General features: G+C 37.7%; 1 protein-coding gene across 1 annotated transcript in view; it reads left to right on the forward strand.

Annotated features, from left to right (window-relative positions):
* Nucleotides 1-12241, forward strand: part of NXPH4 (neurexophilin 4) — a 237671-nt gene extending 225430 nt beyond the window's left edge. The window contains exon 2 of the mRNA XM_063444769.1: nt 11034-12241. Coding sequence (XP_063300839.1) covers nt 11034-11762 — 729 coding nt within the window. The 3' untranslated portion in view covers nt 11763-12241. The remainder of the gene's footprint in view (nt 1-11033) is intronic.
* Nucleotides 12242-20254: the final 8013 nt, after the last annotated feature.

Genomic DNA, 20254 nt, shown 5'->3' on the forward strand with positions numbered 1-20254 from the left:
ATAATGGCCCAAGCTTGTTGTGGGAGGTCTTTGAGGAGGCCAGTGACTTTGGGACTCTGGCAGAGTATTGGCTCTGGGACATCCACAACATCAGGGGGGTCCTGATGGATCTTCCCCTGCGGCGGCTAAGGGGACTGCAGTGGAAAGGTCAGAATTGAAAAAAGCCTGAATGTTCTTCATGAGGTTGAGATTAACCCCTTTGATTGCATGAGTGGAAAAAAATTCTGTTGCTACAGTTAAAGGTAAGCTATCTGCAATGGGCAATTTACCTAACGTATCTAGACATCCTGCTTAAAGGAGTTTCAGGTGGATTTCTGCTGAGATGCTGTGGCAAACCTAGCCACTTCAGACTATAGAACTGTGTCTCTAAAGGTTGTCTTAAACACTGCTGCCATATTGTGTTTGAATGTAATTTGCATTCTGTATTGAAATGTATGATTGCCTGTATTCCTATAGTATTCGTATGCTAGCAGCCGAAAGCCGCTAGCATTTACATGGTTGTTTCACGAACAGCAACTTTACCAGCTGTTCGTGAAACGAACTAAGTACCGAACCCAAGCCCACACACTGAGTGTCGTGTGGCACCAATTACCAGATTGCAACATTGTTGCAATCGGTAGTTAAGTGCTTTCCTGGGAGGCCGTCATTCGACTACCGACCACGCGGCGGTCGGCCATCTTGGATCCTTTGTCTCCCCCAGCGGTGTTTTGCCGTCGAGCGCCTGGAACTGAAAACAGCTACTCGATGGCACGAACACCGCTGTACTTCCAGGACGTTTGGGAGCTCCGGTCTTCTCTTATTGTGGTTCCCCATCGGTGTTCGGTACTTTCAGACGACTTTAATAGTAAAGTGTATTTCGTGCGGAGATCGGGGATCTGAGCGATACTTTCACGAAATGTGCACTCAGACCCCAGCTATCTACCGAACGTCCGTTCGTCAGAATCACATGAATATTGTATGAATGGTGAATTTAAATGTAAAATGCCGGTTCTGCTGCACGGAGGGATAATCCACTTAACGGTGTATTTCAGTGGGAGTGTCCCTCTCGTGCAGCAGTGCCTGATGGGAGAAATGCTCCAAATGTTAAGTCCCCCATGTAGTCCCCTACTGTATTACCCCTGCTATGTCAGTAAGGAAACCCCTTGCATGGGGACTTGCATAAATACTGGAAGCTGCGAATAAAGACCTCAGTTGACTCCCAGAACTGTGTTTCGTCCGGTTACTGGGGGATTTGGGATATTGCCTTACTTTTCAGCGCTGACTGTGGATTTACCTTTAATACCAGCGGAGATCGTGGGATTTAATATTGCCGCTCCGCTACAGATGCTATCTTGGGCCTCTGTGTCTGTGTCAGCATGCTACCAATACCTTGGAAACCAATGCATGTAAAGACTTTTTGGGGGGTGTTTACCCATAGTAAGGGATTACAGTATGGAAAGAAAATGTACTTAATCCACCAGGTGTTGATACCACAAATATGAATGATTGTGTATTGTGTAAACTAACAACTTTATTCAGCAAAAATAGGTGTTCATGTTGCAAAATGTGTTAGTGCTTGGTGGATTTACTGCTGTAACATTATTGTGTTTAATGTCAAGAAACACTACACAGCGCACACACACACTTGAACAGCACATGCTGGAGTGAACAAACGCAGTGTCACACGAGGATTATTGATAAAATGCCTGTCAATCTCCTATGTCACACCAAACGTTGTTTGAAGTGCCTCTGGCAGTAGCTGCTAGCTAGATACAGCAAAACGCTAAAAATAATCTCATGGTAGAATCAATAACCCAGGCTGTCTTCCATTCCAATGCAGGCATTGCAAGGGTAACCACAAAGGATCATTGCAGGTCTGTCTTCCTCAGTAGCCAAAGTCAAAGTGTTTAAAATAATTAATCCATAGTTGTTTTATTGCTCCTAATTTTTCCTCTCTGTTGGTCACTTCACTTAATCTCAATTGGTTGTTCTTCTTCATGATTGGACAGAATTCTTGTTGCCCTCACCCAACAAAGAAAAGTCTCTTTTCCTTTCCATTCCCTTTGTTTTCTAGTGCCAAGAACGGCACTCTGAATCAAGCACACATTTGGAGTTGCGTGAGTAGGTTCCCTTGATAATCTGCCGATTGGAAACTGGGAAATCAGAATTACAGACGATGACCAAACCCGCATGAATTCGTCCATATTGCAGTTTGGCCAGAAACAAATCTCCAAGTCTCCTATGCATTTGCAATTCAATTCCACTGAGTTATTTTAACAAAACAAATTGTTTTAATGCAAACCCTAATGGAAGAACCACATTTCTTCGGTGTATACATGTCTAGTGTTAACATTTTGAAGATGCATCTGACCAGCTTGATCCTTCTAGATACAGATATCTGCTTAATAAAATATATCCCCATGGCATGATATGTCTTATCCAGCTATATTCTGTACGGAATTTAAATATTATGAAAATGCCTTACTTATCATCACTCGATCAGTCTCATTATATTTATACAGTGATATCCATATTTGTATGGAAACACATAAAAGCATTCTGAAAAAAATAGATAGCCGCCATACAGCAAGTATGATGATTAATAAAGATACAGGGTCGGTGAGGGACTGCAATTTTTAAATAGTCATCTTATGTATGAGTTCTCCCGTTCGTAGCTGTAAAATCTTTCAGAACCTATCACTCACCGAAACTGAATATGTTCCGGATTCATTTAATATGGCTGCTATTAGCAATTTTCTCAAGACAATTTTTATGAATCTGTCCTCTGGGAATTACCACTGAATTCTCAGCAACTCAGACCTGCAGGTGCAAAGCACCATATATTACATATTCCGCTCCATTTGTCATTAAGTCATGCTCATAGCATCTTCAAGGCCTAAATCAAAAAGCTTGTAGACAAAAGATTGCGCACATTGTCAATAACTGGATCACCTTACTACTTCATTGCCCTTCTTTTAATTAGAGTAGGAGAGGGCTGCAAAATGCTTTGGGTTTCTAGAGATGCAAGCAAAACTCTTGCTTGTGCTATAATCATCATACTAATTAATTTGTATATGATGATAAGTGGTTAGGTTCTATATTAAAATACAATTATTTCTCCAAGTGTAAGATTGTAAGATCAAATGATTTAACCAGGAAGGATTTAATTACCCTTAAATTTCAAATGTCTTGGGGTTTTTGATGTTCACATCTTCAGTTCACATTCATTTGTCTATTTTTTTTATTTTATTATTTTCTGTTATTGCTAAATTATAACATTGTAAAGCACTGCAAAATATGTTGGAGAGATATAAGTGCTAATAATATTTGTTATTACTGCTTGACTATGTTGTCATCGTTTTATTGACCTTGCTAACAGGAAAGGCTGAGGTGAACCTTCTGCTGAGAATTAATATTTTGACCATGACACTTGAATTGTTAGAGCTGCTGAAGTGGTATACTAACTACTGAACTATCACTGTGTCTTTGATGCGTGTGTATTTTAGCACAAGTTACGTTAGAAAACATACCAAAATAGAAGTACAATAATCATGGTGATACTATGTACAGATGTTAAGAAAAGAGTACAATAGGCATGGATATAATAAGTTAGGTTGTCTATTATATAGCGTTTACATGTGAATGGGAATTGGAGACACAGGTACAACTGGGAGTGCAGTTTAGTACTGTGCAATATACATACTGTTTAAAGGGTAATACAGCAAACCAGGTGGTTGGCACTGTCCCTTATCATGACACTCATTATATCACACATATTCATCATATTCATGGAGCAATCTGGGGTTAAGTGCTACATTTAGAGGACTTTGTTTTTTTACCTTAAAGGAGCAATAAATGCACCCAGAAAACTTAATCTCAGTGAAGTGTAGTGTCCCTTTACTTCACTGCAATCTAAATCATTTTCTTATGTTCATTACATGAGGATTTCAACCGTCATCAAATGCAACTCATATGGAAGCATTGGATTCAATGCTTTCCTATGAAAAGCATTTGTTTGGACGCGCATGTGACATTCACTGCAAATGTGCTTCTCTATGAGAAGCATTGGATTAGAATATCATCGAAGAAGTGATGCTTAAAAGGGTGGATGATTCTAAATAGGAACTAGGAAACTGCAGCTTTAGGAATACAGTGTCTCTTTACCTGTACCTCCTTTCACCCTTTGCCTCTGTGCCAGTCCCTACAATGATTTCAGTAGACATCTAGATTAAATTCAAAATAATGCTGACCTATAAAGCTCTAATCAAGTCCACCATTAATATATTTCTTCAATAATACATAAAACATGCATCCCTCCTAGCAACCTTCTCCTATGCACTTGCATTGCTAATTTTCTCACCTGCATGCTTTCTATTCCTATAAAACTGCCTGCCTACCCATCAGTCATTCTCCCAGTCTCCAAGTCGTTAATAAGTCCCTTAAAACCCATCTATTTAGACAAGCTTTTCATTTTCATGGGTTAGTTTCATTATATAAACCTGTCTTCCGTCTTAACATAATTAGTAGCTCAGCAGTCCATTTCATTCTCTCACCTTTGGAACACAGCCCCATGACACTTCTTCTATTAGTTTTAGTTGATACTCACTTCCTACAGTGCAATCTCATCCCACGATCATTGTTCTTCTTGTGTTCTTACACCTCAGCACCTCTAGATTGTAAGCTTGTTTGAGCAGACTCCTTGTTTCTGTTATCATTTTTAATAGTTCATCTCTTATTTGTGGTTTTATCCCTTTTGTAAAATTGTAGAAAGTTCTAGAATATGTTGTTTGTATAGAAATTAATATAATAATATGATTTATAATAATAATTGTTTCATCATAATGAATGTTAATGAACATTACACCAGAATTGTTTTAGCTTTGCCTTGATAACTATGGCCAAGTTCACTGGTTATACTGAATATCGAGGGTCTCCAACTGTCAGCCATTTGGTGCCCCTTAACCATCTTCTTGCAGCTTGTGTGTGCCTATTTATATAACTGAGTGTGTGTAACTATGTGTATGCCAGTGTGTATGGGAGTCATTTCATGTGTCACTGAGTGTGTATCTGTGAGTGTAACTGTATCTGTATGTGTCTGGGAGTACAAATCTGAGTATGTGCTCATGCCTGGAAACATGGATCTATGCATATGTGTGGGCATAATGGAATAAGGACTAATGGTTCTCATGTGAAAATAAAAACTTGGCCAATGGCCCTAATGTAAATTAAGTTTGAGACACAGCTGGATGTTGTTTTTTTTTTTTTACTATATAGTAGTAATAGCTCATGACATTTTAGCCAAATATATAGAAGGACTTCTCATTAGAGTAAAATCTGTTGCTCAATAGATGCACAATTTATATGGCAAACATTTTAGTAAATGTCAGTTCTTCTGAGAAGAGGGGATAATTCTAGTAGTTTTGATTACAAACTGTGGGGCAGTGGCATTCATTGGCGTTTGACTGCATGACCAATACAGTTGCTTATTGCATTATTGCTAGGTTTGCCCCTTTACAAAGTACTTTCATTCTTTGATTGATGGAGCAAAAGGCTCTATAGTTGTTTGCCTGGTGTTGTCTGTAGCAAAATAAAAAGTCAAAACACTATAGCAATGATGAAAAAAGAAGTGTGCATGGGCACTAACACTATAAGTAGAGAAAATAGTGGCTTTCAAAATTATAAGTAGCCCATGTAGAAATTAAACCCATGTTTGTAATATTAAATATACATAGATCAATTGAAAGTTAAATTGCATAATTGTACTATATAATATAGAATAAGATTCGTAATGTCGAGTACTTACTTTGACCGCATGCTTGCCGACAGATTTTGATACTAGACACAGAGATTTGTCTTCCCCTTGGATTTTTAGGCTGTGATATTGAAAGCTAGATATGTATAATTAGAATGGGTTACATTCAAGAGCAACTGAATAAAATGCATATAGGCTTCTACATGCACCCCTGACTGAATCCTGATTTAAAAGAAAAATTGTTAAAAAGGAATAATTACATTTTAACGTTAAATTCAAGTTGAAAAAATGATAAAGCAGTAAGACCAAAAAGAACTTTTAAAATGTGTAGCTGCCTTAAGCCAAAACCTTGTGATTTAACTGTGTAGTGACTGCAGTGAGTTGGCCTGGATATCCACATTCCAAAAAGAGATCAACTATAATTAGGACGGCTGTAGTAAAGAGACACTGTGTTTCATACATTCTAAATCCCAGATGTGGATGAATACTCAGACACAACCCGATACAAGAATTGTAGAATCACAGTATAGATAAGAGATGGCATAAGACTAGGTATTATAGCAAAAACAGAGTAAACAGGACAACCAAACACTGAGAACAGGATTAGTCAGCCAACCAACAAGTCAAACAGAGCGAAATAGAGAATATCAAGGAGTAGAGACCAGGCATTGGCCACCTTTGGCACTCCAGATGTTCTGGACTCAATCGTGGATGAAGTCCATTAAGGCTGTAAGAGCATCATGGTAGATAAAGTCCACAACATATTTAGTGGCAAATGTGGCCTAACCCTGGAATAAACCAAACTTTAAGGATTGGGAGAAGTAGGTTAATATATTTAACATAGGCGTGCGCACGGGGTGTGCCGGGTGTGCCTGGGCCCACCCTAATCCCCGTGCGCCGCGCATGGATCGAGGCCGGCAGGGAAGATCAAAATATCTCCCCTGCCGGCTCAAGCACAACAGATTAGCCCGGAGAGAGGCTCTGAAGTGCTCCGTTCTGTTTTGGATACGGAGCAAAGCGCCTCCAGGCTGCACGCAGGGCAGCCCTCTCGCAATCTCTGATATTTTCAGAGCGTTGCCGTTGTCATGGCAACACTCTGAAAATATCGGAGATCGCGAGAGGAAGGCATGGTCTGTACCCTGCAGAGGTACAGACCACATCACTAGCCCACTGGATCACCAGGGATGATCAGCAGCTTGCTCCCTCTTCCCCCCTGCAAAGTAAGGTAATAATGGGAAAGGGGAGTAAATGTGTAGTTTTTTTTTTTTTTATTTAAATTATGAAACAATCAAAATTAATTATATAATTATATTGCATAAACTATATTGTATTTCATAAACTATACCTCACCACTTACTTACTACACCCTATATACACACTGCACTTACACACACTATACACCTTATATACACCCCCTGCACCTACACACTATACCCACTACACCCCCTGCACCTACAAACTATACCCCCTATACATCCACACTACACCCCCTGCACCTACAAACGATACCCCTATACATCCACACTACACCCCCTGCACCTACACACTACACCCCCTGCACCTACACACTATAACCCCTATACATACACACTACACCCCCTGCACCTACACACTATACCCCTATACATACACACTACATCCCCTGCACCTACACACTATACCCCCTATACATACACACTACAACCCCTGCACCTACACACTACACCCCCTATACATACACAGTACACCCCCTACACCTTCACACTATAACCCTATACATACACACTACACCCGATGCACCTGCACACTATACCCCCTATACATACACACTACACCCCCTGCACCTACACACTATACTCCCTATACATACACACTACACCCCCTGCACCTATACACACTACACACTATACCCCCTATACCCCCTATATACACACTACACCCTCTGCACTCACACACACTCTATACCCCCTATACACTGCACTCAATCACTATACACACTCTATACTCTATAAACACACGTATTACACTGCATACACACACAAAAGCACTACACACTCTATACCCCTATAAACACCCTACCACTGCATTCATACTATGCCGATATACACCTCCTGTGCACCCACTGTGCCCCTATGCACACACAACTCCCCTAAACACACACTACACCCCCTATTATTACTACACCAATACACACATGTGCACAACACCTATACGCATACACACAATGGCACCCCCTGCAATTCCTAGATACAAGAAATACAGTCCTTACATGCAAACGCAACACACCACTAGGCATACACACTCTAAAGGCCCTATAAACACACACACAAACACACACACACACACACATATAATATACAGCCCAAAAACACACCTATACACTACAGGCCCCAGCTACATATTATACACCACAAACAGACCCCTTTACACTCTACAGCATAACCGGTCTCCTCTACACAGCCCTGCTCACGGGCCCACAGGCAGGAGAGGACCCGGGGAGCTCTAGTCAGCAGTTCCGCTGGGTTCCTCTCGCGAGGTCACACTAGGACCACCAGGGATCAGGCATGGCAGCACAGACACACAGACACACACACACTAACAGCACCCTTTGTGTTTGTGCTTTAGGGTGCACACGCCTATGATATTTAAAGAGAGCATTGTATGTGCTGTCATGGTCTGTAAGTATTATTTACACTGATTGGGATTCAGTTTCTCAGCAGTCAAGCAAATATTGAATTAGATGCTTTAAATGCTTTGGTTATTCAAGCTAAGTTTCTGGCAGATCCAATATGGAACCACATAGCATAGCAAGTAGAGTAGCAACAACATGACAATAGTATTATCTGCGGTGGGTAATGTTATACATGGTTGTAGAAATAGTTTTGCATAATAGTTAGCAATGACTCACTGATTAATTAAATGTGTGTTATTTTCCAAAATACAAATAGCAAAGTGGTTCTCGTAATGTAAGCACTTCTGGAAGACATTTGGAACAAAAGTGAAAGACTACTACACAATAAACAATACTGCATAACACTTTATGCATAACGTAAGCAAAATGTAAACAGAAGAAGTAATTTATATAATATTGCTGCCATAGTAGCTATAAGGAAATGTCGCAATGCATTACCCTACTCTAGCATCCTTTAGGAGCCTTTCTTAGATCCTAAACCCGTGACCTATCCATCATATCGTACGTTTGTGTCACTCACTTGTCTAGGTGTATCCTGTAAAAGCACCTGTTTTGCCCTTATCCTTCCCACATTATAAACCTGCATTAATAACTTTTTTTTCCTGGTATTAGCTTAATCGTTTAATTATATCTAACACTCTGAATTGTATACAGCCCTCAAAACAAAAACATTTTTCTAACACAAATTTATGCAACAATTTTATGATAGACTTAAAGGGATTCTCTAGTGCCAGGAAAACAAACCCGTTTTCCTGGCACTAGAGAATCCTGGAGAGCCCCCCTTCCCTCTCCGCCTGCGAGGGAGACCTAATGTGCATGCGCGGCAATGGGCACGTGCACGCATCAGACTTCCCCTTAGGAAAGCATTATTCAATGCTTTCCTATGGGGATTCCGGCAATGCTGGAAGTCCTCATGCACAGCGTGAGGACGTCCAGCGTTGTTTAGATGACCAAAAGTCGTCTAAGAAGCCGGAAGTCCCTCTAGTCGCTGTCTGGCAGACAGCCACTTGAGGAGGACTTAACCCTGCAAGGTAATTATTGCAGTTTATAAAAACTGCAATAATTACACTTGTAGGGTTAAGGGTGATGGGAGTTGGCACCCAGACCACTTCAATGAGCTGAAGTGGTCTGGGTGCCTACAGTGTCCCTTTAACTATTGGCCTACTTAATGATTCTAAAATCTGTTGCCATTTACAGACTAAAAGGTATGCCTGCTGGGCATGGGGTGAAATTAGCATGTCTGTATGAGTAGAACTTTCAAGGTTTGGGTGATGGGAGAAGTATAATAGCAGAAACAGCTTTACAACTAAATCATGTATCATAATGTTCTCTAAAGTATTCATAACTACACCGGGTCAGTAATACAACTGAATTGAAAACAATTACATTTTCTCTAAAATATCTCCTGAATTTAAAAAAAGGGTACATCTTTCACAAGCAAAGATTAACAAAAGTAAAAAAAAAAAAAATACTTTATGCCATTTGTCACGCAAGCACTGATAACCAATCTGTGCAGTTTACATATTGTTTTATTTGTGATTAGCTTATTGCAACACAAGCATCGTATCCATTAATCCCTACCCCCTCTGACATGCTGCTATTTATCTTGTGTGTCTTTACCACTTCCTCATAGATTTGTACGATCGATCGTTTGAGCAGGGCCTCCTTAACCTCTTGTCTCTGTTATATTCCGTATGCTAATTACTTGTTGTCAAATGTCCCTATTTTATTATTTTAAAGCGCTATATAAATGCTAATAATAGTAATATATACAACAGGATTTGTTAACACATGGCTGAATTTTGCAAATATTTGGTGTATGTATCTGTGAGTGGGGGCATAAGGCCTCAATCAACAAGAAATAATTCCCATTAAGCTCATCAAGCATAGCTGTGCATGCTGGGAACTGTAATTCAATATAAAATGAGTAGTGGGAGGTTAAATTGGACCTATAGTACTGAATGTACGTAGATTCCATTTCTTGCATGCTCACTGAATACTTGATAAGCATGGTGAACATTTCTATCCAGTTTGCTCTGCCCTCATCACAATGAAAAAAACATTCTTTGCACCTCTTCTCATTCCCTACAAGCATTGAAAATGGATACAATTTATTCTGGTTGAGTGGATTAGATCCCTAACACTCGATTATGCCACTCTAGTATTAAATGAGTATGATGGAGTGTTGTTCAATGAATACAAAAGACCTTGAGAACTCAGTCCATAAGGATTACAGTTCAAGATAATCCACTATTGGCTAAGCATGATTAGATTTGCAGTTCATTTCTTTTTAGGCAGCATAGTGCTCTTTGACGTCTCACTCCTACATCCACCTTTTCTTTCTTCTTCGTAACTTTTTTCTATGCAGGGGTAATGTGGAACCAAGAAATCTTTAACAAGCATTTTGAGTGTAGGTGATTATCACCAAAGTTCTTCACACTGGAACATGTGTACTTTATTTCTATGCATAATATGCACAATAATTGAATGACAGTTTTAAATTTTTTGTTGCTTTTATATTTTTATGAATATTTACAATGTTCCTGCATTAAAGACTTTTCGTATGTAGTTTATTATTGGCTATGATGGCATTGAGAATGATTGCTAATATGTTATATTTATGTTTTATAGGTACTATGCCTAGAAGGCCACATGTCAAAAAACTTAGGATATCTGGACTTGGGGGCAACAGGAATGGTGAAGAATGGACCCTATGGCACAACCAAGCCTCATTCTATCCACCCATACAGGGTCTTCTCAAGTGACCCATTCAAAGGAAAGAACCCAATACAAACACCTCTCATGCCTTGGGATTGGAGCAAAAACCAAACACTGTTCAGTGGAGGAGTTGGCCAGAGAGCGAAGCGTAAGCCGTCTCTGAAGACAGGAAGGACAAAGAAGATCTTTGGTTGGGGCGACTTCTACTTCAACATTAAGACAGTCAAGTTTAGTTTGTTGGTCACTGGTAAAATCGTAGACCACATTAACGGAACTTTTAGTGTCTATTTCCGGTATAACTCATCTAGCTTAGGCAACGTATCTGTCAGCATTGTACCACCTACCAAAGTGGTAGAATTTGACATTCTTCAGCAGTCGACCTTGGATACCAGAGAAACCAAGATTTTTAATTGTAGGGTGGAATATGAAAAGACCAACAGCGCTTTTAAAAACAAACCCTGTCTTTATGATCCGGCAAAATCATGCTACATGGAACATACCCAGAGTCATGCTGCCTGGCTCTGTGCCAAGCCCTTCAAGGTTATTTGCATATTTATCTCCTTCTACAGCATTGACTACAAGTTAGTGCAAAAGGTGTGTCCGGATTACAATTTTCAGAACGAGCACCCTTATTTTGGTTGATGGACATACTGGCAAGGGAGGTCAACAAGCAGCTTTACATAAGAAGGAAGAATTGATACAGTAGGTTCACAAGTCAAGAGGTCCAATGTAAACTATAATATAGATGTTGCCCTGCTGAACTAGGGACAGATGAACCCGGGTGTCATTTTTACTATATACTTCAAAATATTTTGCATTTCGAAAACAATGAGTCTCAAAACCAAAACTGCATGAATTTTTCCTGGTAAAAATAAGTAAATTTGTCCTTCTGAGTATCAAACATTTACACTGAAAGTTTTACATTCTGCGCTTATCTCAATAATAAAGAAATACCTCATTGCCAGAGGAACCTGCTAACAACAAAGTTTTGGTGTTCAACAAATGTAAAAAAAAAAGTATGGCAAGTATATGAATATTTTATTATAGTACCTATAACCAGAAGATTTCATTGTAAAAGTATAACAAACCTTATTCAAAGCAAAGGAAACAGACACATGCAATTCTAAAAAGAAACAAAAATGCAGACCAAAACCATTGTCCACAGCAATACCAGTCCTGACTGTATCTGATAGTTCGAACAAATTAAATGATCTCTACTATGTCTCAGATGAGGATTATTTTTTTTACGAATACTGAAAATAAAAGATTACATGTGATATACCCCCACTGTGTAATATTATGTAATGAATACATATAAGTTAATAAGGCAGTTCAGCATATCTATTGGCTTACCCTCACTCAGTGGGTCCAGACATACTTAGACCACTTTAAACAGAAGGATCATTTATCTTCTAAAATATCTCAGAGTTCATTTTTAAAGTGTGCTTACACATAATGTCGGGATTCATTAACAAACACTTGCTCTTGATTATGCTTGGTTTTTGGTGTATTATCTGCACTTCAAATAAAAGATGACTTAGTAACTAGGTGATGCACAGTAAATAGTTGCTTGTATGTAAGCATATCAAAATAATAAACACAGAGACTATACTATCTGCAATCTTTTATTTTCTTTTAACAAAATGCTTTTTAAAAATGCAATAGCAATTTGTAATGCGTCATGGTGAAAAAATACAAGGGCATCTAATGGTGATTAAAGGAACACGCCAAGCAGCATAACCACTACTGTGATGTAGTGGTTATAGTGCTAGGAGTATTTGTCGCCACCTGATTGTAAGTAGTCAAAACCTTTTACATCAGTTGACTTCTTACCTGGATTCTTCTGGGCACCACTTCCCACCTCCCCTACTTCTGATTGAAAGCCAGAAGTTCTTCTGAACTCTTTCAGACAATGAGCTAAGCCCTGTACAACCGGGCTTAGCCCAGATATAGACCTTTTAGCTATCGGAAGCAGTGGAAAGGGGAAGAGGTGAGCAGCAGACTCCAGGTAACAAGTCAAACCATTCTAAAATGCTTAAAATGAGGGCAGAGTTGTCGAAGCACTCCTGACACCATAGCTACCAAAGTCCACTGTAGTGTTTATGGTGCTTGGAGTGTTCCTTTAATAGAGCTTTCAAAATATTTACGGTTTGGCCATCTCAGTGACAAAGATGTCATCAGTAATACAACTATGTTACATACTGCCTGTCACATAAACATTGTTAAAACACTTGTTCCTTCAATAACATAGCCTTGTTATGCATTTGCACTCTCTACCATTGAACTTCATAATGAAATCATTTGTTTTATTTATGAAATAATTTGAATTTTTTTACTTCTGTCCTTATTCTGTCTTTGCATGAACAAGTACAAGGAGGTGCCACTGTCCCATGTTCCCAGATAATAAAATAAATTTATAATACGGAATTACACACGTTGAATATTCTTATTATGACTTCAAATGCCTCTACAGAGCCTTATATTTCAATGTAACCTTTATCTTCATTCATCTGGGATCACCTCCATCCATTTGTTATGTGTCACACGGTATAACCAATCTCATACTTTTTTTTTTTTTGTGATTGAGAGGTGATTTCAAATAAATAAAATGTAAATCTGTTTTACACAAAGCTGGAGAATATTTAGAAGTCACCAACCTGCTTACCTAAAAAACATGTCCTCAGATAGCTAGTAACTACATTCGCAAAGATTAAGCAATCTAAACACAATGCTAATAATAATTATATTATAGACATAGCAAGTACATAAACCTATAAAAAATATGTATTCTTGACTTGGAGATTATTTTCAGGCTGAACTGCAATTCGTTCAGATTTGTGCCAATCAGGTGACAGCCAAATTCACTAACTCCAAAATGTAATGAATCACGGACCAACCTAACTGCAGTTTGGGGTTTTGATACTAAATTATTTCCACAGTGCCAAATAAAGAGATCATTGATGGGAAAAAGATGATTGATGGTGAGCAATAGGGGGAAAAGGGAGGAACAGTAAAACAAATTGATTATATATTTAATAAATATGTAATATATAAATATAGATTATTTTTTTTATTGCTCCTCTTGTTTTCTTCTCCATTGGTTACTTTTCCCACTTGATCTGTGAACCAAATGTCTGGAAAATACTCCTATCAGTGTACTGCAATATATATATACAAATATATATAATATATTATTAAAATAATATTATGTATGTATTTTGCAGCATACTGATTGGCCCATTATTGCACCTCTTCTTGCTCTTCTGATCTGAGATTCTGCCGAGCTGTTCTGACCTTCAAACAGAACTTGGGTGTGCTGATAATTGTGCTATTTTCAGAAATAAAATATTCGGCTGAGCCAAATTATCTCACTGTGTACAAGTCTACGTCCTCTCATGACAATTGTAAAGACACAAATGATATGTTCCAAAGAGTATCAATACAAGAAACTATCATGAGTGTCAGTTCAAACGTACTATAGACACAATTTGGTTATAAGTTATTGTATTTTACCACTGGGGTGGGTATTTTTACAAAGAAAAAAAGAACAATACTGGCAATGTTATGAATAACAGCTGAACATTAGTAATAATGGCAAAAACATTTTTATCTGTCTAAATTTTGGGGAAACTAAACTAATAAGTATTATCTGTTGCTAGAGAAAGTTGGCATAAATGCAAAGAACACTGTCCCTCAAGAGTACCATTTTGGGAAGCTGCCTAATTGATATGTATTTAAAATACATGACCCTCCAGGGAATACTAAAGTAAACATTTGTAAAATATCACAGGAACAATACTTACTATACTGGACGTGACTATGGAAGAAGGAGAGAACAATAAACAATGCAACAGATATTTAGACAGAATAGTATACCGATTTTACTCATTATGGTCCATGATTGTTTTGGGCATCTAATGTAAATAATGTAAGACTTTTAAAACTAGGGTCCTTAAAAGTGCAAATCTTAATTTAAGTAGGACACCAAATGCAGTTAATGGCCTTTATTATAGTTTTGCTTAATTACATTATTACAATGAGTGTTGTGTATTTTTCAATTTCTGATAAGTATAAATACATCTTTATGTAGCCACAGACTAAAATAAATTTAAAAGGCATTAATTATACTGATATTTTCTAGGTAATATTGATCACTTTTCTTGCCAGGGTATTTCTTGGTAATAGAAGCACCAAAATATTATTTTTTTTTGGCATTTTAGAAGACATTTCGTCATGCAGTAAGGATCTATTTTTCACTTCAACTTTTAAAGCAAATAACACAGTATTATTCATCATTGCATTCTTGCATAAGAAAATTAGGCATCTACTTTTGTATCCACTGTAAACATATTTTACAAGTTATTAAGAGGAAGGTCTACATTATTCATGTCCTGCATAACCACTAAAACCAAAGTTTACCACCTAAGGAGGCAAGTTATTCAAAGTGTTCTTAATTAAATGGGACACATGATAATCATCCATCTACTGCATTTTTTTTTATTGCCAATAAAGCGTATCTGTGATAAAAAAAAAAAGTATTCTTACTGAAGTCTGGTCAACATTGCATATCATGGGATTACAAAGCACACATGCCACACAGGGTTTTCAAAAGCTCTGGGGTACTACAATTGTTTCTCCCATCCCTCGCTATGCATGCTATGGAAAAAGAACAGGTATATCGATGATTTATTTACTCCTGATTCAGTTGATTGGCACAGCTAATCCTCAAATGTTACAAGCACAAGTGTGAACACTAATTTTATGGCTACCTAAATTAATTAATTATTCTCATTTAAAATATCTTTTAATGTACTGTTGCTAAAGTGAAGTGCAGTTGGCAAGGCACAGCCCTCCTTCGTACATTCAAATTGTTAAAGGGTATCGGGGTTCACCATCAAGCTGCTGATCCTGTATCAGATTTGCATAATGTAAAGAAGGAATTATTCAGTATTGATATTGATAAAAAAAAATATAGCTGTACAGTTTGTCTGTTCCTCCTTGTACAGATTGTGTTATACACCTGGTCCTATTTTTTTATGAGAAACCAAATATAATAAAAGAACAGATGTAAAACAGACTTTGGTGGTTGCAGATTTGTTGATTGTGAATTTATTTACTTGCTTGCCAATATTAATTTTAGCAGAGTTGCATATCAACATTCATGAACAATAATTATTAATTACACTACTTCTAAAATACCAATATGGAAAAGATCGAGACTGAACATCTAGACAACAATAACTTGCAGTTATTGGGATATTCCAAAGATAATAACTACTACAAGGTATTATTATGGCGCAATGAGTATGTTTATGCTGCAATGAGTCTTTAGGTGCATTCTTGCCATTCTTAAAAAAAGACAAAGAGGGCTAGATCATCTGTCCCAATAAGTTCCCATCTAAAGAAAAGTAGGGTTAACAACGAATTAAAGTAATTTAATGTGAAGTCCAGGAACCATATAAAAACACAAGTTCATTATTAACTTATTACAACTTAATAATAAAATAATTACATTTTTAATAGCCTTAGTATGGAAGCCCAGAGAGGAAATGTATTTTTAATAATTTTCTGATTTGTTCTCTCGAGAAAACAACTTGTTATAACAAGAAAACAAGTTGTATTCCAGAGGTAACAAGTCAGAAAAAATAAAAATACATGGCCTCTCTGGGCTTCCAAAACTTAGAACAAGAGTTACGTTTTATTTGTTCCATAGGTTCCACGCATTGTCTTTTAAAATTTCATAAAATTCTAAAATCAAATAAATCACAAAATTCTAAAGGGGTGATTTCATTTCCATAGTGATTTTTCTACTTTTAAAACCTTGGTGCACTTTTCTTAGCAACACATTGATTAAGTTGAATACAGACATGGGGAGAGAATACAACAGCACTGAAAGACCAGAACAATCATTCACTGGAGTTGTGTTGGTTGAAGGGTATTAGGGCATAAACCAGAGTAATAATAGAGAGAGAAGAGACTGAGATGGGTTAACTGAACAGTGCTCCCCAAATCAGTCTCTATACCCTGAATGGGGCTGCTCCACCAGTGTAGGGCAATAAATTGCCAATCCTAGAGCATAGAAAGAACTAAAAAATAAATCTTTATTGGTCCCTCTTAGGGAAAAATTAAACAAAATATAGTGAAAAGTGATATTAACAATAAAATAGGATAATCTACTAATCTGCAAAATATGCATATATACTATATATATAGTATATATAGTGCCCACTGTTAAAGTTAAATAACTATTATAAACTGTTGCTAACAGCTTATTTGTAACAGAATATCCGTAGCCAAAAATATAAAGTAGAAAGTGTGAACAGAAGGAAGTAAAATGTATCCACTGGGATGATAGACACCAATGTAACCCCTAGTAGAGCGATATATGTATAGTTGCACATATAAGTGCTGGTTAATAAGGATGTCCCCAGAGGATATATCCAGATTACTTCCAAGAGTGGGGGGGGGGCTTCAAAATCAGTGGTACGCAAAGGGTATAAAGGAGTATTTGGGGAGGGTAAGAGGCAGTGTTAGCTGAACTAATAATATAGTCGGGATGCTAGCCGACAGAAAGTCCTACAACCCCAATTATAATGCTCCGTCTATTCCCCAGTGCTAGAGGTGAACAAGGTACATACGGTGAGAGAAAAGGGTAGTTGGTTGGTCCGGCCAGACATAAGCAGAGGTAAAAATAATCCTCTATATTAATAAACCTTAACTCATAAGATACACCCGTATAGATAAATCAAAGTAAAGTAACTGAAGGCTTGTTTACAGTTAACGTTGTCTAAATGCCGTGTACTAAATGAGTCTAGTATATAGTATGAAAGAGAGTGCTATGCTAAATCAGTGTACCATAAGTCGATAAGAAACGATTGGTAAAGCAATAGCCTCTCACGAGAATCTATAGTAATATGACTAAAACTCCCAAAGTGCGGTTAAACGGCTAACTTAAACGATAAGCCCTTAATGATATAAAGATATGAAGATCCCCCAAACCAGATTCTAAGGAAAATAGTAGCAATCGTCCTAAATAAAATACATAGTAGTGTAGGTCATGCTCAACGCGCGTTTCGGCGCCAGCATGCGCCTTTGTCAAGAGCTAGGGAATACAGACATATTGCTTTATTCTATCTTTTTGTATTCATTGTTAAACAAAAATAGTGAGAGCTTTCTTGCATTTCACTTTTAGATGAAAATAATTAAATTGAAAATGGTATTAAAATGAGTCACTAGTTAAGTCAAGAGATTCTTACAGAGACACTCTAAGCACTAAAACATCTTTAGTTTTAATTAAGTGAGTTTGGGGTATAGATCATACTCCTGCCGTCTCACTGCTCAATTCTCTGCCAATTTAGGAGTTATATTGCTTTTTTGTTTGTGCATCCCTAGCCACACTTCCCCTGGATGTTACTCACACAGCCTCCCTACACAGTTCATACAAAGCAAGATCTGATTTGTGAACTTCCTTTCTTGCATAGTACGTTTCATTTACAATGTCTTATTTCCTGATCTGTTGATAACCTGCTAGAGTCTGCAGGAACCTCCTGTATGTGATTAAAGTTCAATTCACAGAGGTGCAAATAAATATTCTTTTAATTATTAATATTTCTAAATAATACTGACAAATTATAATAAGGTACGATAAAAAAAATTAAATGTTTAACATGGAAGAGCACACTTAACATTCACTGTTTTTCCAGAAAATCCTGGGTCTAGATGGCATTATTAGCTATTATAACGGAATTATCTGCATAGAAAGGTTGTTTCAAATTCAATAGATTCCTTTAAAAAGTTCTGAATGCTTTTTTTGGCAAAGTAAGTTATTCAAGATTATAATAGCTAACATGCAGAGTATTAATAGCCTATAGGTCCAAAGAGATATCAGATTGCCCCCTTTTGTGGAACAATTGGAAATAACTTCAAAAGTTGTTTTTTTTCTCTGCCATCTTCCAGATCCACAGCAGAAAGCAAGATTTGAATAGTTGATGTACATGGACTACTACAATATTATACAACCTATATAACTATAACTAATCCTTTATTAAGGCAAACTGTGCCCCTTTCTATCGTTAGCAGATTTGATGTTAACATAAAAAAACAACTCCAGCACAAAGAACACTGTGTTCAGGAGCTTACAGGTTACTTCAGTGCAAAAACTTGTATGTACGTAGTGGGGAATCGCGATGCAGCCTAGAACAAAATCTAACCCTATTCAACCCCCCAGTAACGACAGACCACTTAGTATGGATGAAACAGGCCACAGCATTTATTATCACAAACTAAGTTACTGCATAACACATCCATAACTTTATTTATTAAATCTCTTATTTTCTGTAACCAAAACGTTAGACATAAATAAGCATAAATTAACATATATACATATATAACTCCACACATAGTGTTATACAGTGACCCAACCGTCCTTGCCAATAATCATAGAGTGGTTCCTAATAACCACTACCTCTCACCTCCCCCCTCGTCATAAAAATCATATATTTCCAATGCCTGCCATCAGCCGACCTTATCCACGCTCGATGGGCACGAGACCTCAGGCAACCTAAAGTTTAACCTTTGAAGCAGGGGAGGTTTGAGACCTTAAAAAACTTGTTCATCTCATTCCATATACTTAAACGTAACTTCAAACTCAATTGGCAAGGACATACCCCCGACTAGCTGTGACTAAATATACTAATAGGGCGGGCGGGAGGGAAGCTGTTTGCTGGCCGAATCCCAAGTGGCACTGAGGTAAGACCTCCCCCACACTAACTTACACAGAACATAATCCCACCCACAGACTCTTTCCCAACCAATCCCATGCATCTATCCCCACACTCCTACATGTGCCCTTGTCCGCTTAGCTGCGCTATCTCCCCAGGGCCTAAACAGGAACAATGTTGTGACAGCTTCATATCATCTGGCTCACTCAGAGTTCTATTTCCTAAACCTGCAATTGTGAGTAGAAAGCCAACTAGCCAAATGTAGATCAATTAGCCATATTAATAAAATTCAACATTTGACTTAAAGGAACATTATAGCGTTAAGAATACAAACATGTTTAACATGCTTAACTTTGCAGCACTAAGGGCAATGGTGGTCTGGGTGCCTACAGTGTTCCTTTACAACTAGTGGGA

This window comes from Pelobates fuscus, chromosome 1 (assembly GCF_036172605.1).
Source record: "Pelobates fuscus isolate aPelFus1 chromosome 1, aPelFus1.pri, whole genome shotgun sequence".
Lineage (NCBI taxonomy): Eukaryota > Metazoa > Chordata > Amphibia > Anura > Pelobatidae > Pelobates > Pelobates fuscus.